We start from the raw sequence: 25,465 nt of genomic DNA, 5'->3' as shown, positions 1-25,465 counted from the left end.
TTCGTAAGGTATGAAAAGGTTACAAAAAAAAGCATCAATCCGGTTTTTAATGATGAAGTTATAAGTGCCATTTTGTCATTTTATTATTACAATAAAGGTAAATTTTTTAAGGACTTCATATAAATACAGTTTTAGTCAATATTACAGTGGTTCTTTTATAAGTGTAATATTTGTTATTTGCAATCTCCACGCGATTCTATGAGCCGAATACACATAAAATATTCCTTTCGTACAAACCATATGGATTTTCGTACAAAAACATATGGAAAACTGAAAAGTTTTAGAAAATAATTTCTTTGACTTCTAGAATAATCGCAATTCAAGAAAAATGTGAACATATCCCTTTGTTAGATAAAATGTTAAAAGTAAAAACATTTTTCATTTAAAGAGAGAAACTAAATACCCTGCGAATAAAAATACCAAGCTGATCGTTGCACGTATAAAATCTCGAGAATAATAATAGATAACTCCACCAACCCCCAAACGATAGACATCTCTTATGTGTGTCTAATCATACAGCCTATAATTAAATACCAAAATAGGTATTTCGATCCATTCACTAATTTTAATGTCTCGAATGACCACGCATATGAGGCGCAAATTTTTTTATGATACCACGTGACGGGACAAACAAGTCATGCGTCTGGCGCTATGCGACATGCCTGTCCATAATAGTTGCAGTGCCCCTCAGAGCCTTAAATCGCAAATATCTGATGGGCACTGCCACTGCGCCCGTCACCAGACATAAGTTGGCCAGAAATAGGTATGGTGGCAGTACTTCTCTGGTCGAACTCTTTCACAAGAAGCACTACTGCTATTAAAATAAAATTTGTTTTTGTTAATTCAATATTATTTTGTTTTCGTACGTAATTTGTCTTCTATGGTTTTATGCTTGCTCAAATTCACCGTGTATGTACTATATCCACCCGTATACCTCCTATTGTTCGACTAAGACGAGATAGGGAATCCTTCTATGCGGGCGGATCTAACATAGTTGTTAAAGCAGTTAAGTAGACAAGTCTTCCAAGTGAGCTCCATGCAGACTAAGTTTGATCCTATTTTCGATATGAACTCATCAAACTCAGTGACATTCAGTAGATCGATTTAGAAACCAATATCAAGGGTCGTTGGTTTGTCAATTATCCGTTAAATTATACAGTTCCAAAATTCAACAGATTAAAAATATCGTAAATTTCGTCCCAAAAGCAGAAGCCCTGTTGGTCTAGAACTACATGGTAAAAAATTGCACAAAATTATTAAATACCTTTTTGTTAATATTTCATGATAATAGAACATTTAGAAATATAATAAACCCATCTGAGTAAACAATTATATCTACGATAATATTTAAATAAACAAAAACTACTAAATACCAAAATCCATGGTAAGGCGGTAGCTAGGTTAGGTACCTCCTAACAAACCTATAGCACTGTATCTCCTCGTATATACAGGAAAACGAATTCTTATTTTATTTTTACTAGAACTGGTATAACTGGCCTCTCGCTAGATGCCCGCTTGACGTTGAGCTTTGAGACATCTGTATAACCACAGAACAATAAATACAGTGTGTAAGCGCTCTCCTAGAACAAAGCAATTACAACTTAAACCCATTTAGCAAAGGTTTCACTATTTGAACTATGACATTAGCCTCACAACCTTTTAAATAACGACATTCAGGTATACTTCACAATTAACTGCATAAAATGTAAACTGGTAAAATATACGAAATACTTACACCCTATTAAAACAAAAAAAATACAACTTCTACAATTTTTTGTACTCTATAATATTTCATGGTTATGCAATTTTAATCCGTCGATAATGCTTTTCATTATATTACTAACAGATTCACTCTATTGCAACAAATTATCCAGCTCATCGAAAGTAATTGGAAGTCAACTTTATTAAGAAAGAGTTTGGCGTTTCCTTATGCAAGTGGAATCCACGGTCACAAAAGCGAATGTTATAAGGCAACTCAAGCGCAGGCAATCTTTCACAACAATAGACTGGTTTCCTACCAGTAACCGTGTCGAGGAAAAACGTGCGAGGGGAAAAATAATAAGGCATTGTACCGTTTGTTTGTTGGTTGGTACTTTGCTATGAGTGGAGGCAAATTCGATTTTCATTGTTAGACTAGTTAGGTTGGCGCTATTACGAATATTATCAAATACTTTAAGATGCGCTACCGTTCACCACTTTACAGCGGACGGGATGGGAGGTTGACCGTCTCATTGTTTGTCACTTTATATAATACAGACGAAAAAAAATATATTTGTTGACTCGTGAAAGTTCGGAGAAACTAATTTTATTCAGGTGATATCTAAGCATGATCTACAACGGCAAAAACGTTTAAATAAGTACTTCAAAAAACTATGTCTCCATTGTCCTCAAGTAATTATTTAAAGTAAAATTAGTTTATTTGATATGAATACAATATTTCGCGAATTTATAATTGACATGACATACACAGCCCCATCGAATAAACAGGAAAAGTCGAGTAAAAAGTTATTTAACTCTGCACCTGATAGAATTTATTTCGAAATTTCGAACCTGTACTTTTACGTCTTAAATTATATTTTTATACATTTTTTTATGAGATGTATTATGTTACTCGTGCGTAATTAATATTTATGTTTTCCTGAAAATGCACTACTACAATACTTTAACATAGATTATATATGTAACTTTATTTGCATGAAAAAAATTTAGGAGGTTGACAATAGATAATAGAATATATATAATACAGCCTGATAAAAAAATGTTAAAAAAACTTTAGACTTTCATTGGGATGGACATCGACTCCGGGCCAATGACTTGCCTGCAAAGGGCTATGAAGCTCTTTGCTCTCGGTAACATTCTGCCATAAGTCTTAGTGGTTAAGAACACTCAAAAAATATAAACAAAAAAAAGTTAAATACGCACATACGCCTGGTTTGTTTTAATTTTAATAGTTTAATATATTTTTTTAAATTGCTTATATAAAGACAGCTGCGCGTTGGAGGCCCTAAGACAGTACAATATCATAATCGTTAGAGACACCGTGTATCTATAAGACGCGTAATGGGTTAAGCAAATTTGTACCTATTATTATAGCTTATTCCAATTGTCAAAACAAATGACTACTAGCTAAGCAATTTTAATAAATAAGCGGGAACGTGACAAATATCAACAATAACAATACATTAGAAAACGTGTGCGTGTTTGCTACAATTGCAAAATAAGCCATTTTGATCTAGGTACTAGCGAGCGATGAAAAATAAACAGGAATATGTTTTGTTTCTATAAATTAAACAAGTCTTTTTTTATAATATCAAGTGACGGGACGAACAAGTCGTGCACCTGATGGTAAGCTACACGCCTCTCATTACAGTTGCAGCGCAACACATGCCTTTAAATCGCAAAGATCTGATCGACACTGACACTGCGCCCGTCACCCTAAGACATAAGTTGACAAGTCCTATGTGCCTGTAATTTCACCAGTACTCTTACCCTTCTAAACCGGAACGCAGTAATGCTAACATTACTGCTTAGCGGTAGAAATAGATAAGGTGGCAATACTTCCCTGGACGAACTCTTTCACAAGGAGCTCCACTGCTGCTAAAAGTTTTACCCCAAACACCACGTACCTACAATATGGCTAACACGATTACTATATGGCTAACAATTATTCTACATAGATCTGGCCGGGGATCGAACCCGAAACCTCACCGATGGCGATACAATGAAAAACGGTATGCAAGCCACTCGACCATCGCGGGAGTCGTCTTTTTCGTTTCGTTAAAGTTCGTTTACGTCGAACCCTAAACCACTTCATCTATCAGAGAACTCCACAGAGGTCCTTGAAACTTTGATGGATGTCTTATTTATTATAAGTAGCATAGAGTTCAGTTTCAATATTTAGTGTAAACAGAAATATTGTCCGTACATTTAATTTAACTGTGACACAATTTTATAAAATTTCACGGTCGTTATCGCAATTAAAAGAGTAATAAACAACATAAGAAATATACCCAAAAAAAGTCGTTCAATTATGTTATAGTTGTTCTGTAATATTTATGCGTTGCAAGCAAGTATCATGGTTTGTTCAGGTTTGTACAGTATGTTCAGAACAGCGATGTCAATCTTTTGAGACAAGTTTCAAGAGGCCAAAGAAAACAAACATTTTAATGGTTTTCATGTGATCAAACCTATTACTATTTTCTAAACTCAGATGTCTACATAATTTGGTTTTTACCTACAACACGACCCCAAATTATGGAAGATACCCAAAATTTCGAATATATAAAAGGTAGTGAGACTTGGCACTAAGATATATTAGTTTCGGTCGCCTAAGGGGGCCATCACACTTATTAACACTGAAGGCGTTGCATGATTCGCTTCTGCTCGGATCGTCACAACGTTTTTTTCGCTTCAGAGCCGAGACATGGACATTAACAACAGGTCTCAGCCACAAATTTAAAGTCGCTCAGTGAGCTATGCTTGGGGGTTTCTATGATGGACCGAATTCCTATGAAGTCATACGTCCGAGAACTTAAGTGAGCGACATATCTCGCAAAATCTAACACCTAAGTGACAGTGGATCGGACATGTCTACAGGAGGGATAATGGCCGTTGAAGCAGACGTGTTCTAGAGTGGTGACTAAATCGGGGTAAACGATGGGCGGACGACCTAAGCAAGATCGGCAGCAGCTGGATGCGAACGACTCAGGACCGGGAGAGTTGGCGTGCTCAAAGGGAGGCTTATGTTCAGCAGTAGATGCGTGTAAGCTAATGATGCCATGGACAATGTCCATTAGACATAAAGCTTTTTCTGACCGGCTTAGTGTATTGACTCCCTTGGCTTAATGAATTGACATCTAACTACACTACACTACTAACTAACACTACTGAACTACAGTAGCAGTGCAGTAAAACTACAGTAGCTGTAGAGCTCCTTGTGAAAGAGTTCGTTCAGGGAACTACTGCTACCTTACCTATTTCTGCCGCCAAGCAGTAATGTCACCATTACGGTGTTCCAGTTTTGAAGGGTAAGGGTGCTGATGAAATTACAGGCACATGAAGCTTGTCAACTTATGTGTCAGGGTGACGGGCGCAGTGGCAGTGCCCCTCAGATCTTTGCGATTTAAAGCTGGTGAGTGGGACTTCATCTGTTATGGACAGGCGTGTAACTTACCATCAGTCAGTCTTGTTTGTCCCGTCACTTAATATTATAAAAAAATACAAATAAATTAAGTTATCTTAATTTTAATTGTCCCAATTATACCATGATGTTAATAAGTTTATGTAATTAATTTATTGGCGTGAATGATTTAAAACTTTAAAACCTTTAAAACTTTATGGTTATTCGCGAAAGCAAATTTCTGAGTGTACGTATTACAACATTTGCGAATTTTATTACCGAGAAGAATAGAAATAATAGTTTCAAATAACAACATCGGCAAATTGTTAACTTTTCAGGAGTCATTTTTAAAGATTCTACGAATCAAATTAGTCGATAACTTCTTTATGCTTAAATAGGTGATACAACATTTCACCGTTTCATGCGGTCCGTATTATTTTGATGACTGTCATGTAATAAAAGCACTTTTAACGTATGATCATATTTGACTTGTAACAAGAGTTCGAATTTGGGATTGTAAGTAGGTACCTACCTAATTTATTACCACTTATTACAGATTTCTTACTTCACAGACATATGGCTAAATTTATAGAAAAATATGTGTACTTTATAATGGTATGTGTCATTTTATTGGGGGTACAGGAATAATACAATAAAAAATGTATTTTTATATAAAAATTGTATGTTAGTGCAAAATAATTGTGTGTTTTGTATTTATTGTGGATCACTCAGATTTATTTATTTATTTAGATTTATCTCGGTTTTTTTTCCTACAACTAACCGCGCAGCGATCGTGCACGTGTATCACGGTATTTATTTTAACAGAAAATCTGACAATCAAGGCTTTCACACAATTAAAAATATGTTTAATATCATTTCATTATTGCCCTGTTACATGATAACCCCGTAGATTTTCCATATATCTTTTACATATAAAATAAAAAGTTGTTTATGACTTGATAATTAAAAACCAATGTGGTTTCTGTTCATGGATGTTTATCTATTAACCGGGTCAGCTTACGAGCCATGATCTTTATACCATACCATATTAAGATTAGATCTAATTTTTTCTTAGTTTTTTTTATTTTCTTTCAGAGTATCAACAAGTTTTAATATAAACAGTCAACTTGTGTCGCAAAACAATTAGCACTTTTATACCATCTACTTTTTATTCTAAACTTACCAAAAAAAAATTTACTGGAAAACAAAAACCCGGGGGTGCACCACACTAAACAACTTATTGGTGATAGTTCATGTAATCACGCCCATCAATCAAGTGATTAAACGATCGGTGCGCACGCGTCAGTGCGCTGTTGCCGCGCTAGAACAAATCGCTATACTAAACCGCGCGAAAGGAGCGCATAGCGATTTATACGCCGGCAAACGGGGATGACAAGTGTATCCTTATCTGTCGCACAATTTGAAAACACGCTTTTACATCCTTAAGACGACGGTACTTTTTCTTTACAAAAGTCGAAAAATTCTTAATGCCTATGTTGACAAAACTTTCTTTATTCAAAATTCATTCATGCAAAATTGCACTAAACAAAACAGACAACTGGTTTAAATCCAGCCGGATCGAAGGAATTTTTCTTTGCGTTCGATCTTTGTATTAATAAATTACAATACAGAGTATTGTGAAAGAGTCCGTTCAGTATAGTACTGCCACCTTACCTATTTCTGCCGCCAAGCAGTAATGTGAGCATTACTGCGTTCCGGTTTGGAAGGGTAAGGGTACTGGTGAAATTACAGACACTTGGGACTTGTCAACTTATACTCAGGGTGACGGGCGCAGTGGCAGTGCCCATTTGATCTTTACGATGTAAAGGTCTGCATGGCACTGCAACTGTTATAGATACCACAACTCCTAGTACATTCTCTTTCAAAAAGACTGTTCTTGAACATCTTTTAAATTGTTTGTCACAGCTATATAACCATCATCATTAGGTCTAGCACGATAAGACGCTACTTGCGCGAGAGCGACATAAAGTGCGAGCTCTCTATGCGAGAATAGCAGTATCGTGTATAAACATATTAAGTTTGTTTGTTATGTGTATGTATATGATTTATTACATTTATGTATACATACGTATGGATATATTAGCTTTGTTTGTTATATATATATTATTATATACTTATTACATAAAAGTTATTATGAACGTAATATTTTGTTTAATTTGCCGCGTTCGTGAATTTCGTTTTTCTTAAAGGTTGACTGGTACAGAATGCTTTTAGCATTAAGTCCACTTATGTACCATGTCTTGTGGACAATAAAGTTTACCAAATAAATAAATAAAAGACACTAAATGATATTGATCGAAAATAAATGTTAAAAGGTAACCCTTGCGGTCATTCACGTACACCTTACTTACAAAGAGAGAAGAAAATTAATCTGCTAGTTCGATTCTGTACATATAAATATTCTATAAATGTCTGATAATCATAAATTTAAAACAAAATGTGAATTAAAAAAGGATTTTCCTCAATAATTCATCTCTTCCTGACTTCGTCAGTTTATTACGAAAATAAACTCCGGGGATCCATGGGAAAACCCATACTTCTTATAATGGATTGTAGAGCCTTAATTAATAAGGATTTTCCAAGATGCAGCTGTGTATTTAAGTGTTCCTCTTTGGAACCGGCCCTCAAGAAAAAAAAACGAAACAAACGATCTTAGCGAGGTCATACAGCTTAACTTTAAAATGTTTTTGCAAATTGGAGCCTTTATAGGGTATTTTCATGTCACACTTTTCTCGCTTCCTGGATTTAAAAAAAATACAAAATATATACAATTTTAAACATTATGTAGGAAATTTTAAATGTGCTATTCCGAGAGACGCGACAGATGACAAAGGAGAGACGGCAGACGGCTGAATTTCTATGAAATTGATTTGAAGCAACATGACACCGGCAACTGCCATTGTGGTGCACAACGACTGCAAAGCATACAACCAGTTGTGCCGACTACAGCATAGTGACATCCAAAGATCTATTATCAGGGTATATAATTTTAAAACCAATACAAAGATCCCCAAGAAGCACATAGAGAAATTCGTAAAATCTACTGAGTCGATCCATAGCTCAGTTGGCAGAGCGGTATCCACGGTGAGGCAACAGTCGCTGGTTCGAGTCCTGTCGACCTTTGTATAATAATAATAACAAACTAGTGGAATATTTTCACAAAAATTTGTTGAATATCGTGGTAGTAAAAACATCATGATAAATTTGTATTGAATTGATATTCAATTATTTTTTGTGAAAATACTAAACTAGTTCTTAATAAATTCAGGCTGTTGACTGCTCGACTCTCGGCCGAGCGCCCCTGAGGATGCCTCGTGGAGAGGCGAAACACGTGTCGGATATATTTTTGGTGATGGTTTGTGAGTATAGTTGCGCTTGTGTTATTTATTTTACTAATTTTATGCGGAGGGAGGGTGGGATAATTAACTGCATGACAAAATATTCAACACAAGCGCAGCTATTTTGCACGACTTAACCTTCACTGGGTTCGCGGAGTATCAAATTAATTTACTTCCATTTTTATAAACTATTTCTTATAATTATTAATACAAAAATTGAACGCTTAGAAAAGTTCCTTCGATCCGGCCGGATTCGATGCGACATCTCCTAGCAAACCGTGTCAGACGCTATGCCAACTAAGCCATGGAACGAACCAGCGAACCTCACGATTTTTTCTATATGCTTATTGTCGGATCTTTGTATTAGGTTTTCAACGACTTTTTAGCCGTAGCACTATCTATGAGAAAGTATTTCGTCACCCAGTTAGGTAACTTCACAGCTACCAGCCCTGGCTAGAGATGTCGCTATTACCTGTAATTAAATTTATATTGAATTGATATTCAATTATTTTTGCGATTTTACTCCACTAGTTTATTATAATTATTAATACAAATAATTATATAATTAATTAAACATTAATAATTATAACATCATGATATTCAATAATACTAAATCGTTAAATAATTTTTTTTTTTTATTGTTCTTATTGTATATATGTTAGTTTTTTGGAGGCCAGGAAGATGCGCTTGCAGTAATGCTAGGCAGTGCCGTGCGCTGTATCTATTTTTTCGTTATTGCCCACGACTATATCCTCGTGGTAGTAGGTAAATAACCGCTGATTATACTGTCCCCGCAAAAAACATTTCCCTAAAAACATACGCCAAACTAATTCGGGTTGGAACTAAAAACCCTAGCTCAATCTATCATCTGTCATGTGTCATCTGCAGCGTCGGCCAATCTGAATAGCACTTTACAAGAATAAAAGAAAAATAATAATTAGTCTTAATTAAAAAGTCTTAATCAGAGACGTACAGCGTCAAGAACACGTACAACAAGCTTGACTTGAGATTCAAATTCAACTCTATGCCCCTTACAATAAGATCAAAAAAAGAACAAAGAATTATTGTCACATACAAATCACATAAACTATGCGACTACGGCGATATGGAACTGACCCAGCGACAGCTCTCACACCACATATACGCGTCGCTATACAAAAAAACTGATGTTAAAAATTTCTGGAATAACTAACTTACAAATTGTTGTAACAAAATGGCTATTCCAGGTGTAATGAAAACAAAATTGATATAATAAAAAACATTTTCTGGTTGATGTTATATCGCAATGAAAAATCACTGTTATGATTGCGAACTTGAATGTTGTAACTTTACTTACAGCCTTTAACAAATATTTACATGTTATACTTAGTGTCATGTGCTGTATGCCTAAAGAAAAACATCTTATTTGCGATGATTTCTGAAAATATCGTTTTCATAGATATACACTTCTTTTACGATATCAAGTGACAGTACAGTGAATAAGTCGTGCGTGTGCATCTCTGGGCTTTAAATCTGCCACTGCGCCTGTAACCTTGAGACATAAGTTGACAAGTCCCATATGCCTGTAATTACACCACCACTCTTACCCTTCAAAACCGTAAATGTGCGCAAACACATACTTTTTGATACATATAGTTTTTATTCCTTTTAAATTGGTATTTTTTTGACGTTATGTTTTTTGATATTCAGTTAACGTCAGAAAATCGCTCAAAATACGTTCCTAAAAATCCCAAAGGATTTCTTAATTATTTCGCCCTTCTCCCTTATAGAAGAGGGGTGTTTCTAACATAGGCCCTATCAAGCTTATAAGGTAACATCTGCCCCTGAATTAAATGTACGTGAAATTAACAAATAAAACATTTTTTTCATAAATTTTCGCCATTGTTATATATAAGAATTGAAACTATTTTTCGGATCTAAATCGGGCACTTTACAATGCCTCTGCCATAAAATTACAATGACAGTTATCGCTAGCGCCCGCGTAAAATGTTTGTATACAAAATATTGTACCTTCTTGAGACTGCTAGGGGTGCTGTATAATTTACCATACAAAATGATAATTATGAAGTCCTTTACGCGGTCGCCTGCGACAACTAATACAGTAAACTCGTGGTAGAGGCACACGTCCAATAGTCACGGATGACTGTCAGCTGACAACAGAAAAAATAGTTTGATTTCTGAAAATGTTCCTAATGAGATGGCAAATATTATACTTAGTGACAATATGGGGTACCCAACTAAGTACACTGCAATATAATACCGAATAATAACACTTGTCCTCTACCCTACTTAATAGAAAGTGACGATGAAGCATCAAACCTACAAAATGCTTTTTCACTCAGGCCTTGAAAAGGTTCAAGTTATAGCGTTCAGAGAACTAGTCTACAGGCAGGGGATTTCGCTCGTGGAAGCGTACTTAACGCTTCGTGAAAATCTTGGGTCCACAACGTACCGGTTAGAACCACATCCTACTCCACATCCCGTAGAATACAGATAAGCAGGCAACTTTACGACTGTGTTTAAGCCTCTAGTTAAAATGCCCATATGTGCACATCAATTGAGCTTCTTAGGTTTTCATTCACAATCTGGGCCCCAGAGTGTCTTTAAGATATAAGTTTAAAGAGATTAACATTCTTACACTAACGTCACAGTATATTTATGAAAATGTTATTTATGTTAAGGAAAATATTATTTGTAGATAAATAGTGACAGACATAACATTAATATGAGGAATAAAAATAAACTAGCTATTCTTGACAGTCGTCTTCTATACAGTCTCAAATTCATTTAAGGGGCAATGTATATGCTTCCATAATAAAATTCGGATTGATATTCACAATTTGCCATTTACGAGGTTTAAAACTATAGTGAAACAAAAACTTTATACTAAAGGTACAGGTTCTGCATACTTGTATGACAAAAATCCGTGGTAGTAACCAGTTTAACTCTTGCAGGTAGTCTAGATCTAAGTAAGATGTTTAAATTAAATATCGTAGTGATAAATGCATTGAAATATATATTCACAAACAGCAACCCCTTGAGTTTCTTGCTCATTCTCCTCAGTGGAATGTGCCTTACGAATGAGCAGTAGAGTTTAATAAGTATGACGATTTCAAGTGTACTTATGAAACAAAGATTTTTTGACTTTGTTCAGATTCTTTTACAATTTCTTCTTTCATTAAGGAGGGTGACTACCTCCGTGGCCAAACGGTTACCATGCCGGACTGCCACACAGAGGTCCCAGATTCGAATCCCGGGCTGGGAGAAATATTTGTATGGCCTACATTTATTTCTCTCGTAAATTTGGGTGTAATTTGTGGTTGTCTATGTGTGTGTCCATGGCACCCGCGACACAGGGTTTCCCTAGTGCGGGGTTATGTTGAGTGTGTGCGTTATTATTATCTATTTTAGACTCTCGCCTCTCCCAAGGCCTAAAAGATAAATTTTGAATTTTTATATAGGAGAGGCGGTATTTCCCGGCACTGACACAGTCGGCCGGGGTCAGGGACTCAGGTTCAAGACTCTATTATTATTATTATTATTACTATTATTTTTATTTTTATTATTATTATTATCCCGTTGTAGTGCCCTTCATAATTTTCTTATACACTGTCGCACTTCGACTTCATCATCATCATTAACATCAACTCATTTATACATCCCTCAGCTGGGCACGGATCTCGGGCTTCAGGCGTGGATTTAGGCCATAGTCCGCCACACTAATACAATGCGGGTTGACGTTTCATCACGATGTTTTGCTTCACCGAAAAGCTCATGTCAAATTTCAAATTAAATTTTGCACATAAATGCCGAGAATTTCAGAGTTGTGGCCTGGGATTCTGACCCACAGACTCTGCTTGAGAAGCAGTAGGTCAAGCCAATAGACTACCATGGCACAACCTTGGACTTAATACAAATCCCACAATCACCTTAATTTTAAGTGATTCCCCTAATAATATAAATTTTATCCTTTTGATAGATAAAGAAACTGATTGTCACACAATATACAAAATTCGAGTAACTCGAAATGTATTCGCTTGACCCAGTGACATTAGAATCTTGGTTTTCCGTATCTCGAAATTATACACTAAAATTATTGTTTTTTCCTTAATAACTAGTTTTAAAATGATTTATAATCACAAGTTTACTTGGTTTTTCTAATGACGTTCCGTCAAACCTTGGCCATGTTAAGCATTTATTACAAAACCGCAACCGGTCTATTATATTATAAACGTACAATTTATTTTAGCAATAAATCGTGTATTCATTGTAGTACATTGTACAGTATCATATACTGTACAATTATCAATTTATTGTACAAAAGTATTTTTGAGCAAAGTACCTACTATTTTTTGGTATGGTTGTGTGATATGTTTATTTTAAGTATAAAACAAATATTTTAATAATGAAGTAAATAAAATCCAAGATTCACAGATCCAGTACCTACTTTCAATAACTTTTTAAGGTACTGTCATGTGAATTACTACTTAGAATTTTTTTTATTTAAATTGTGAAGTATTAAGAAAATATTTGTAGCCCATGTTTTAGCTGTTTAACGCCTAAAATATTAAACATTAGATTTCAATTGCTTTAAATGTACTGGCATTGTTTCATACGACTATGGCCACGTTAGTTTCTTCTGTTGCTATTACAGTAGTATTCTTTGTCGTTATCAGGACAATTGGCGTAGTATTTATATTTTCTAGCTTTAGTTTCGTCTTTCTGTCACTCTTCAAAAATTGTATTGACTTTGTACTAAATTGCTTACTCATACGTAACTATTATCGCCAGTTTTCCTTTGTCACTACACTTTGAAACTATATACAAGAAGTACTCTTTCCGAAAATATCCAGCAAAGGCCAGTTCAGATAACAAATGCTATAACTAAACGAATTTTATTCACAAGTAGCTGTAGGCGTTTACATAATGACACACGTGTAACGTTTGTCATCTGAACCGTAGCTATAACTTTAAAATACATTTTTTTTAATATCAAGTGACGGGACGAGCAAGTCGTGCGCCTGATAGTAAGCTACACGCCGTCCATAACAGTTGCAGTGCCACTCATCAGAGCTTTAAATCGCAAAGATCTGAGGAGCACTCCCACTGTGCCGTGAGAGTGAGTTGACAAGTCCCATGTACCTGTAATTGCACCAATAACCCTTTAAAATCGGAACGCGGTAATGCAGACATTACTACTTGGCGGCAGAAATAGGTCAGGTGGCAGTACTTTCTTGGACGAACTCTTCCACAAGGAGCTCTACTGCTGCAAATGTCGCACTATTTTGGTACTGTTGGCAAACTATTTACAGGATATGGCACTACTAACCAGTAACATATAACAGTACTAACCATTAGGATATAATGTAATAACATACTTGTGCAATAAACTTAATCTAAGTAGAGTAAAAGGATGTCATTAAATTGTTTCAACTTAATTTCTACTAAGTAAACTTTATTACGAGAAACGATTGCAAAAAGAGGAAATGCTGTACGACTTAGCCATTGTTTTGAGCTATTTGACGAAATAACCATTTTTTTTTTTTTAATTGCAGATAGCGACATTCGATTGATTATTTATGTAATGGTTCCCTCCTTTTAAATAACATTAACAATCGCCACTAGGTCCATAATCACCCTGGATCACTCATGAGATCATATTTATTTTTCCAGTGGTTCGGCACCTCAGACTTTCTCAATATTTATGTGCGAAATTTTATTTGAAATTTACCATGAGCTTTTCGGTGAAGGATATATCGTAATGTAAACGTAAGTCACTCATTAGGGTCCATTGAAAACCAGCGTCACAGCCCATTCACGGCTGTGGCTTTAGCTGAATGAGATCCTTTTGCATACGCCAAAGCCGCGCACTGGTCAGTATTGTATTAATTCATATACAGCACAATTTGTTGTTTGGTTTAAATGTTAGCTAAGCTATTCTTTGTTTTAATTCATATTGCTTACATTTTTGTGTTTCTTTCTTATAATGTGGCGTTGCAATAAATGGTTTCTATTTCCATTAATGAAATCTGCTTGTCGATATAAGTTCACAATCTTTGGAAAACGTGTGAATTCCCCAATCCGCATTGGACCAGGGTGGCGGACTACGGCCATAACCCTCGCTTGAGAATAGACCCGTGCCCAGGTGATGATTATGATTATTTTTCACGATGGTTTTTACTGCTTGGAATGATTGTTAATTATAATATTTACGTTATTCAAAAGAGTCAAAAGAGTTGTTGTACTTAACTGATTAATCTATTCATCTCGAGCATGGAGTATAGGGAAAGTGTAATGTTTGATTCATAACCTAATTTATCATTCGTTAACATATTCGTCTGAGTAATGAACCTATATGTAACTATTCTAGTAATTATTCTCACTTTCTATGCGACAACTGTTACATTTTTCAATCACTGTCAAAGCATTCCAAGTTATAAATGCACGTGTTTTTCTCCTTTGTAGGTTTGCTTTAGGTTGGCAACAGACATATTAGATAAAAGAAAAAAGAAAGTGAATGTGAAGGAATTTCAAAGAAAAATTGAGGAAATACGGAGGTTGCTCCATCTGTGTATTACTCTCAAACAGTGCAAGCATAGTACTTCGAATATCTCGACAACATCTCAACTGTCTATTTAATATGATGAAATAATTCTTTTTTGTATATGGTACCAAGTGATGGGACGAACGAGTCGTGCGCCTGGTAGTAAGCGACACGCCTGTCCATAATTGTTGCAATACCGCTCAGAGCTTTAAATCGCAAAGATTTGAGGAGCATTGCCACTCCGCCTGTCGCCCTGAGACAAATGTTGAATAGTCCCACGTACGTGTAATCTCAACTACTTAATTTCTAAACGAGAACGCTGTAATGCCTCGCAGCAGAAATAATTACTTAAGGTGGCAGTACTTCCCTGGAACTCTTTCACGAGAAGCTCTACTGCTACTTACTAACTAACCTTACTATATCGAAAAGCTAAGATATTTATTTTTACCACCTGGGACTTGGCGCCTGGAGCGGCCGCTCAGTTCGCACTATGGCAGGGCCGGCCCTGCTCCTAATTTGCAAATAGTAGGAATTGTAATTGAATATCACCCGCGGAAAAACAGAAAAGCCACAACAAATTAACTGAAATAAACAATCGCTTTCCATTGTATATTTCGGAATTATACAATCAAGATGAACTTAAATAAAATGCCGGCAGGAGAAAGGTAAAATCTGTCAGGATTGAGCTACTAAAATCTGAATTTTATTTCGATGATAATCTCTCTCCGACTGATTCCATGTTGTTTGAAATATGTAAATGGTAATTAGGCTAATTCACGGAGTTCAGTGGATTAAAATAATAAATGTATAGATAACTGAGTCATAAAAATAATCTACTCTCACTTAATTTGACCGTCGATGTTACTAAAAAAAATCGTTTAAAACCTCGCTAAATCAGAAACCATCTAGACGAGTGGAAAATGCACATATTAATTTTTTTTCCGACGGAACTATTTTTCACTCTCGAGAATCAATCCAATAGAAAAATATTCTGCAAACAAAATGTATTAACAACTTTATCGGGTTTAACAGACAGCGTTTTATTTGACAGGGCAATGCGATCACCTTGAATGGTCCATGTATCAGAGGAAAGCATGAATATCGCCTTGGCTCAGTTGCGCAAGAGCACCGAAATGCGTTGTTCTCGTTAGCCGTTATCCCCCAATCGCAATTATGACACGAGGTATCATGACAGCCTTTAATAATCGATATACGAATTTGTCTTAAGATAATTTATCTACAATTTGACGAAGTCAGAATCCGGCTCAAACCGAGTAATAATTGATAATCAAACGTACTTACCTGTACGTGAAGTTCTATCATAATAATTAAAATTACAACTTTATTAGAATTACTAACAACTTAGACTTCCTAGGTCAGTAGTTTCGTCCTACAATGCAGTAAAACCGTTTCCGGAATTCGAAAAGTAATTAATTAACATTTGGCTATTTTAACAACTCTATCTCGCTCCTCGTAGTTATACCTTGCATGCATCTATACATATGAAGCACCTTTTTCCGACCATTGATAATTACCCAAACATGTGAGCTTATATGGGTAAGAAACATTTTATGGTTTAAGCCCTTCATTATCTAAAGTCCCTATTATTTTTCTTTTATTAGAGGAAATAAAAGAAAAATAATAGGGACTTTAGATATAATACCTTATATACTTTGAACATAAATAATGGTAATCTCAGTGATTACCATTATTTATGTTCAAAGTATAGAAGGTATTATATCCAGTCATATCAAAGTCCAAGAGTACTGAAAACTCCGACCTCAAAAGTCATTCATCGCTTAGTTTGCCACCCTTAGAAGTGGAATATTTTCTTCAAATTTAAATGGGACCAATTGTGAGGTATCATCTTTCCAACAAAAAAAAGAATCATCAAAATTGGTTCACAAATTATCACGAGCTATCGCGTAACATACATACAAAAAAAGACATGCAGTCGAATTGAGAACCTCCTCCTTTTTTTCTGATAAATAGAAATAGCTCGCAATACAGACGAAAGCATAACCTGTCAGTTTGGTTACATTTTTTTTTTAAGAATTAATGCAAATGCTGTTGTGTGTAGACATAGCTACAATGTAAACTGGACATAGAGAAACTGGAATAAATCGCTAAGAATGAAGCTGCGATATATAATAGAATTTCTCTGCATCTCTTACAAACTATGAATTCTCACAAATGTATGGAGTTCGGGTGACGTTAACGTCGATTACAAAATTAGAGATTCAAGGACTGTATACATGAAGTTTGTCGTGTATGAATTTGTCCACTTCACTTGGCTAAATAGCATATAAATCAAGGCTGATAACAATCTAATTTCGTAACAGTATATTCAAACAACAAATTTTCAATTAAATTTTTTGTTTCCAAGATTGCAATTTAGAACTTCACGTCTCTTCTTACAGTTTTGCTAACTGTGTCCAGTGATGTGGTTCAAATCATAACCTCACAGGTGACCCATGCCCAGCGGTGACACGTATAGTTTTAATAGCAGTAGTGCTCCTTTCAAAAGATTTCATCTAGGGAAGTACTGCCACCTTACTTATTTCTGCCACCAAGTAGTAATGTAATCATTACTGCGTTCCGGTTTTAAAGGGTAAGGGTGTTGGTGAAAACACAGGCACATAAGACGTGTGTCAACTTATGCACATCCTGAGGGTACATACAGATCTCGCGACTACGCCGCGAATGCGGTGCATATCAGCTGCGCGCGTGGTGCATGTGTGCAGTTAAATACATCGCACTGCTATTACAATAGTGTTGTAACTCAAAATATGTGAAATTTAATATTATATCATTACTGAACGTAAAATTTGATTCCCTACACGTCAAAAAAACCGTCGTTAGAACATTGTAAGAAACAATCAAATGATATCTACTTAACTCAAAATGACTTTATGTGAGCTAGATGGGCAAAATAAACCTCATTCAAAAACATGAAATTATTTTTTCCATTTTATTTTTGAATATATTTGAGAAATCATTTAAGTGTCTATAATAAACTATAACATATAAATTATAATGTTTTTTTGCGGGAAGTGAGTAATTATTTATTATTTTTATTATTAATATATGTGGCGCGTGAAACTCGTGTGAAGTTGACCACTGTTTGTGCCCAGAAACGACCTATACAGGTCGTTAGTATATCGTTAGTATACGTTAGTATGCCCACTCTCGACGTAAGTATACTCGGGGAACAATGATTTTTTTTTAAACTTTTTGAGGTGGTCAACTTCACACTGCCACCCCAAAACGGCTTTTAGTGGTTCTTTCTACGGCAATTGTTAGTATGTCGTAAGTATACGTAAGTATGCTCACACTCGTCGTAAGTATACCCGGATACATATTATTTTTTTTAAATCACCACCCCACTATGTTTTATCTAATGCACCCGGAAACGGCTTGCGTAGGTCGTTAGTATATCGTTAGTACACGTTAGAACATTGATTTTTTTAAGAAACAATTTCTTAGGTGAGTCGTTCAAAAACGCACATGCGTTCATTGATGTCTTTCACATGAAGCAAAAATCTGACTTCGTTGATGTCTTTTTCTTACGAAATACAAATCAGCCGATTAAAAATAGAAGACACATGAGAGAAATGCTGTAGTACTCAGCAACCACAAGTTTTACGTACCTACATATGCTAAGTCAAGTATCATACGCCAAATGACATTGTCGTCCACGTAATGTAAAAAATATGCAATTCGGTTGAGTTCACCTGGATTGAGTAATGTACTTATACATACTAAAAATAGAATTATCATGGCTACCGCGATTTCTCGCAATTCCGTGGAAAACAAATGATATTAGACACAAGCTGACACTATAACAAACTAGTGTTTTGTTCGAGAACTATCGGCAGGACTAGGAACATAACTAGTTTAATACGCAACAAAATTCCACATTCAACTAATGAGTCCCTTTCTAAAAAATAAGCACAGCAGCCCCGATTTCAGTCATGTGGATAACAAGAACATCTCCTTACGCACCAAGAAACATTAATTCAGTCGTTAGTATACTCTTCAGGAAGTCTCGACAGGACTTTGAAATCCAGCCGTTTCGTGGGTGAAAAACTCCTTCTCGACTATGAAGTCTTGATAAGATTTTCTCAAAAAGCAGGGTGTTTTTGCCCCGCTTTTAATGACTTTGATGATAGATAAGAACCATCCCTTACGCAGTGGATTATAATAATACAATCGTTAGTATGCCCTTCTATAACTTTCTGTGGCAACTTGAAAGCAATACGTATCGTTGCGAACGAAATTCCGTGTTCCATTTAAGAGAGAATTTTTCAGATACAATCGCAGTTGACCCGCTCTTTGTTATTTCAGTGATAAGAACATCCCCTTCCGCACCAAGAAACATTAATTCAGTCGTTAGTATACTCTTCAGGAAGTGTCGACAGGACTTTGAAAACCAGCCGTTTTGTGGGTGAAAAATTCCTTCTCAAATATGAAGTCTTGATAAGACTTTCTCAAAAAGCAGAGTGTTTGCCCCGCTTTTAATGATTTTAATGATAAGAATTATCCCTTACGCAGCAGACTGCAACAATACAATCGTTAGTATGCCCTCCAATAACTTTCAGTAGCAACTTGAAAGCAATACGTTTCGATGGGAACGAGATTCCGTGTTCCATTTAAGAGAGAATTTTTCAGATACAATCGCAGTTGACCCGCTCTTTGTTATTTCAGTGATAAGAACATCCCCTTCCGCACCAAGAAACATTAATTCAGTCGTTAGTATACTCTTCAGGAAGTCTCGACAGGACTTTGAAAACCAGCCGTTTTGTGGATGAAAAATTCCTTCTCAAATATGAAGTTTTGATAAGATTTTCTCAAAAAGCAGAGTGTTTGCCCCGCTTTTAATAACTTTTATGATAAGAACCATCCCTTACGCAGTGGATTATAATAATACAATCGTTAGTTTGCCCTTCAATAACTAACGACATGAGAGTCTAAAATATTTTTAATTTAGGACGCCTTAAATTGTGATGGAAGCAAAAATTTCTTGAGATACTTGTTATAAATTTTAGTAGTAGGGTCACTAAGTCAGTGTTTTGTATTTGTTTCCAGACGTGGTGCTTTACCATGAACTCTTATTACAGTTCCATAGTATCCATGGCACCCGCGACGCAGGGTATCCCTAGGCGGGGCTATGAGTGTGCGCTATTACCTATTAATTGTTATTATTTTTAAATAAATAATAAATAACGCACACACTCAACATAGCCTCGCACTAGGGAAACTCTGTGTCGCGGGTGCCATGGACACACACATAGACAACCACAAATTACACCCAAACTCACGAGAGAAATAATTCTAGCCCATACAACTATTTCTCCCGGCCGAAGTACAAGAAGAATCGTGCAAGAAGACGCTCACACACTTGAAAACGATTCAGTTTCTGGTCAACTGTGAGAAGGCGAGGAACCCACCTGGCACACACCTTGCGATACCCTAGCTCCTCTGAGAGTATAGAGTAAGTGCTCCCATAACTTATTCCAACCTTAATTGCAATATCCGAAGTTGTTAGACGCCTATCACCTTCAACAAGTTGACGAACACTGTCGATGTTGCCCGCTGTAATGCTGGTGCGGGGTCTGCGGTCATGGCTCTCATTTTGAACACGTTCACGGCCCTCCACGAAATGTTTATGCCAAGCAAACACTCTAGCTCGCGACAGCGTCTCATCCCCGAACTGTGCAGTCAATCTTCTCAAGATTTCGGCCGGTTTTACACCTTCTGCAGCTAAAAACTTGATAACAATACGTTGCGCAATAGAGGGAGGTACCTCCTGCTCGGACATCGTAACGATGGACACTGAGCGAGTCTATGATGATGAGTCACGTGCTTCCCCCACTCCTGACAAACCAACCAAACAGCCAATAACAGCGGAACGTTCTTCCATCACTATTGCGCGCGCAGGTCCAAAAGTCTCGTTTATATTTGATTCACCTAGTAGTTACAATAGTTATTAATTAAATACCTTATTTTTAATTTTACAGAGAAAACATTCTAATTTATGCTATATTAAGTTTTACAAATTATTTTATTGAATGAATTTTTATTTCGTTCAATTTATTGTTAATTAATAATAGAAATTAGAATAAACTAAAACATATTAATTAGTACTGCAGTCTTATGTCTGTTTGGGATTTTTCATTAGAGGAAATACTGGATTCCAAACTGGTGGTACGGAGAAACCATCTTCCCTGTTGAAATTAGAATGTTTTTTAATTTCAATGACCCCTTGCAGCGTCCTGGGTAGATAACGGACTTCTTTTGCAAGGACCTGGGGTTTGTCAAACTTCATTGAATGTGTAGATTTATCCATGACATGCTCGCAGACTGCAGACTTGTTTACACGACGGTGTTTGACATCAGCTATATGTTCTTTGACTCGGATACAAATACTTCGCTTCATTTGTCCAATATAAGAAAGACCGCAATCACAAGGAGTTTACAAGCTTGACTGCTTCTAAACTCCTGCATCCTGTCATGGGATGCTACATTTCACGGGTCTCAGGAATTAGAAATCTTCCTCAAGGGCTAGAAATAGGTCTTGATAGATGCACACCTGAGGACTCTTCCGATCTTGTCTGAAACACCTCTCACGTAAGGTAAAATGGCAGGTCTTTGCTCGACTGTTGAGGGTTTCACATGGGGCCTGCGGCATTGGTGTGGAATCTTCAACTTATTCGCATGTAGGACTTGCTCTATAAGCTGAAGTTCCCCTGCCAGATGATTACTGTCGCAGACACACACATGGTGTCTGTGACAAAGATTTGCCCACGGTAGCTCTCTGAAACAAAGATTTGCCCACGGTAGCTAACTGGCTAGGACGGTAATGGAAATTGCCATTGAGATACCTTTTTGTATGAGTTTTCTTTCGAAATACAGTATTGCCTAAGGTGTTATTAGGATTTCTTTTAATTAAAACATCTAAGAAAGCTAAAGTACCACAATTCTCTTGTTCCATGGTAAATTGGATCTTAGTACTAAAAAGAATTAAAATGTTCCAAGAAAGAAGATATGCTATCTTTAGGTAATATTGTTAAAGTATCATCAACATACCGTTTGAAATCTTCAGCCTAGCTGGGGCCATAGCTAAAACTCGCTCCTCAAAATCTTTCATGAAAATATCAGCAACAATGGGAGATACTGGGGAGCCCATCGCTATGCCGTCAATTTGTAGGTAGAATTCATTATTCCACAATAGATAGCCTGATGTTACGCAGTGTTCTCATAATTCTGCATATTCAATGGACATATTATGTTCCCTTAGCTTTCTACGTACAATTTCAATGCAGTCTTTTACTGGTTGGTAAACAGCGACTGAACATCAAAACTGAACATGGTGTCATCATATTAGCTTCATTTTGTTGTTTTTAATATCTTGGTGCTACCACCAAGATTCTACGGTCTTTCTTCAGCTTTTTGTACGTGCTTTCATCCGATAGTAAGTCAATTATTTTGCTGTTTTAATCTGACGTATTCATGACCACCGTCGCGTTACCTTTATCTACACGGAGGATGACTAATTCAGGATCTTCGCGGAAGGTCTTCAGCGCGTTATATTCATCTCGAGTAAGATTCGGTCTGGGCTGTTTATATGAACGCAATATTGACGAAACGTCTTGGCGTATTGCCTCCAAATCTTCCTTTCTCATTTTATTTTTAACTAGACAATCCTCAACGTTACAAATAATTTCTTCGTATGAAACACGACGAGACAGGAGCCACTGCGTAATTCAAACCCTTTTACAAAACCGAATAAGAAGACGGATCTAATGTTTTATTCTTCTTCTTCTTTTAAAGATAAGTTTATTAGTTTATCACAGATTGAGGTTGTTTGATCATTTGACAGTGACGTTGACGTTTCGTTACTTGTGCACTTCAGTTTAGGTTTATTAAATTTTTCAATGTGTTTTTTGGGATTGTTGAAATTTAAATGCTGGTCGTTTATTTGTAATTTCAATGCATTTATTAAAATCGGATGTTGCGAGAGGCCATTGAAATTAAAAAACATCCTAATTTCAACTGGTAAGATGGTTTCTCCGTACCACCAGTTTGGAATCCAGTATTTCCTCTAATGAAAAATCCTAAACAGACATAAGACTGCAGTACTAATTAATATGTTTTAGTTTATTCTAATTTCTATTATTAATTAATAATATATCGAATGTAATAAGAATTCATTCAGTAAAATAATTTGTAAAACGTAATGTAGCGTAAATGGGAATGTTTTTTTTTTAATTAATAAGTATTGTAACTATAGTGAAAAAATAGGGTGGTTTGGTGGTTTGCATTAATATTAGACATAACTGGTTGAAGACTGCCTCCTCAGTCAACCGTGACCTGACATAGGACCTGTAAAGGGCCCGAAACGTCGATATGTTTGAAAAAACAAATATACGCGATTTAAATCCGGGAAAATAGTTTCATTTCCTATGTGTAACAATCGCGAAAACCTAAGAACTCGATATAATTATAATAATAAAATTTAAAATCTTAAGTTTTGTTTCGAATAAAATCTTTCTGTTTCGTTCTATTTTTAGCTGGCAAGCTTCCCGATTTATTTACTCAAAGGTGTAAAGTACCCACAGCCGTCAAAACCAATAATAAGAAATCTATTTTAGCAACACTGCTGTCAATGTGTCAATCCGATTCGCTCTAGGCCTTTTGGAGGGAAAAGTGTTGTTTTTATTTTGACTTTCAATTATTTTGTGAAATCTAGTTTAAAGTGGAATAGGATAGTGCATTGTGCCTTAATCGAAGATTAAAACGCGAAATTATACGAATCTCGAACTAAAATACCCGTATCGGCCCGTTCTAAGGAATCCCGAGTCAATCTAAGCACGCCGCCTCAAATTGCCTATCCTCTTTGTGGTGGCCATATTTACAGAAATATAATTAAACGTTTATGTTTTCGGCTAGAGGTCTTTGTTTCCATGGCCAGCAATAAATAAAAAAAATAAGTGTCAATCCACCGGCGCTTGTAAACTTATCACTTTTGCAATTTTTAAATAACTGACTTTACATTGGCAAAATTCTTCAAGTGAAGCAAGAAACTTAAAATAGAATGGAATAGAATTTTTAAATATCAAGCTATAGAACACCTGCGTGAATTATTCTTAACTAACCCAAACAAGATCTTTGTTCGTATTAAAGAAAATTGCGAGAAATATAGTGTCGTAAGTTTGATTTGTGTGATTGTAAATTTAACTATTGTGTACTATCTAAAGCCCAACTCCCTCCCCCACTCAGTCAGTTTCCTCGCAAAAGATACTGTTTATATCTAAATTTAAAAGATTTTACAGTGTGACAATTTCTAAAAGGTGGTGGAATATTATTCCAACATTTCGTGGCGGCATAACGAAAACTGCCACGAAATGCTGCTGTACTGTGTTGCGCACTCAAAAAAGCGCTGGGCAGATCTAGTTGGACGTCCAGAAAGAGTGAGTTTATCGTACAGATAGAGTGGTGATTTTGTCTGAACAATGCCAAAAAGCAAGCAGGCAAAATGATAGGAGTGCCTAGTCTTCATATTCATTAGATTGCTCTTATTGAGAAACGGGGTAACGTGAGCCCGTCGCGGGATCGGAAAGCAAAATCTGGCGCAAGCGTTCTGAACACGTTGGATAAGCTTTTTAGTGTAGCCATAAAGGCAGTCACCAATGACGGTATCTGCATAATTCAGCTTCGACAGAATCAAAGCTTCGCAGAGCATAATGCGACGATCAACATCCAGGTAGTTGCGTACTTGATACAAAACTTTAAGTCTGTAAAAGCAGTTTTTAACTGTTTCTACAACATGGTTGTGGAACTTAAGAGTGTTATCCATAAGAACTCCGAGATTTCGCGCTTCTGTTACTTTCTCAATTACAGTTCCTCCAATTTTAAGGCTGGGATTAAAAACATTTATTCTCTCTATTTGACGGGCAGATCCAAGAACGAGAAACTTTGATTTGTGCGGGTTTAGAACTAAGCAGTTTCTATTTGCCCATTCACTAATTCCTTCAAGATCGGCGTTGATACTAGCTACTGCAGATAATGTGTGTTCAGGTTTAAAGGATAAGTATATTTGAACGTCATCCGCATAGATATGATGCTTACAATTATTAATGTTAATTGGTAAGTCTGCGCTATACAAATTAAAGAGGATTGGACCCAATATAGACCCCTGCGGTATCCCTAGGCCTATAGGAAGCGCCTCCGAGAATGATTTGATTCCAGTATCACCAATGATTTCTACTCGCTGTGAGCGACCACTTAGGTAACTAGAGAACCACTTTAACGTTTGATTGTCGAAACCGTAAAACAATAATTTGGCCAAAAGAAGCTCATGGTTAATGGTATCGAACGCGCGCGAAAAATCAAGTAAAGAGATTATTGATCCCTTCCCTACATCGATTCCGGCGAGGGTAT

General features: G+C 36.1%; 2 protein-coding genes across 2 annotated transcripts in view; both read right to left on the bottom strand.

Moving 5' to 3' along the window:
- The window catches only part of LOC113229300 (peroxidase-like), a 155,864-nt gene extending 149,529 nt beyond the window's left edge, over window positions 1-6,335 (bottom strand). Inside the window, exon 1 of the mRNA XM_026462850.1 lies at window positions 6,303-6,335. The gene's annotated coding sequence lies outside the window, so the exon portion shown is untranslated. The remainder of the gene's footprint in view (window positions 1-6,302) is intronic.
- Window positions 6,336-20,369: 14,034 nt separating this feature from the next.
- Window positions 20,370-20,843, bottom strand: LOC113229242 (protein GVQW3-like). The gene has a single exon (XM_026462769.1). The coding sequence runs from the start codon at window positions 20,841-20,843 to the stop codon at window positions 20,370-20,372; it is 474 nt and encodes a 157-aa protein (XP_026318554.1).
- Between the last annotated feature and the right edge of the window lie 4,622 nt (window positions 20,844-25,465).

The sequence above is a fragment of the Hyposmocoma kahamanoa genome, unplaced genomic scaffold (genome assembly GCF_003589595.1).
Source record: "Hyposmocoma kahamanoa isolate Upper Pololo Valley unplaced genomic scaffold, ASM358959v1 296, whole genome shotgun sequence".
Classification (NCBI taxonomy): domain Eukaryota; kingdom Metazoa; phylum Arthropoda; class Insecta; order Lepidoptera; family Cosmopterigidae; genus Hyposmocoma; species Hyposmocoma kahamanoa.
Note: the sequence above shows the minus strand (reverse complement) of the source record. Positions and strands in the feature narration are given on the sequence as shown.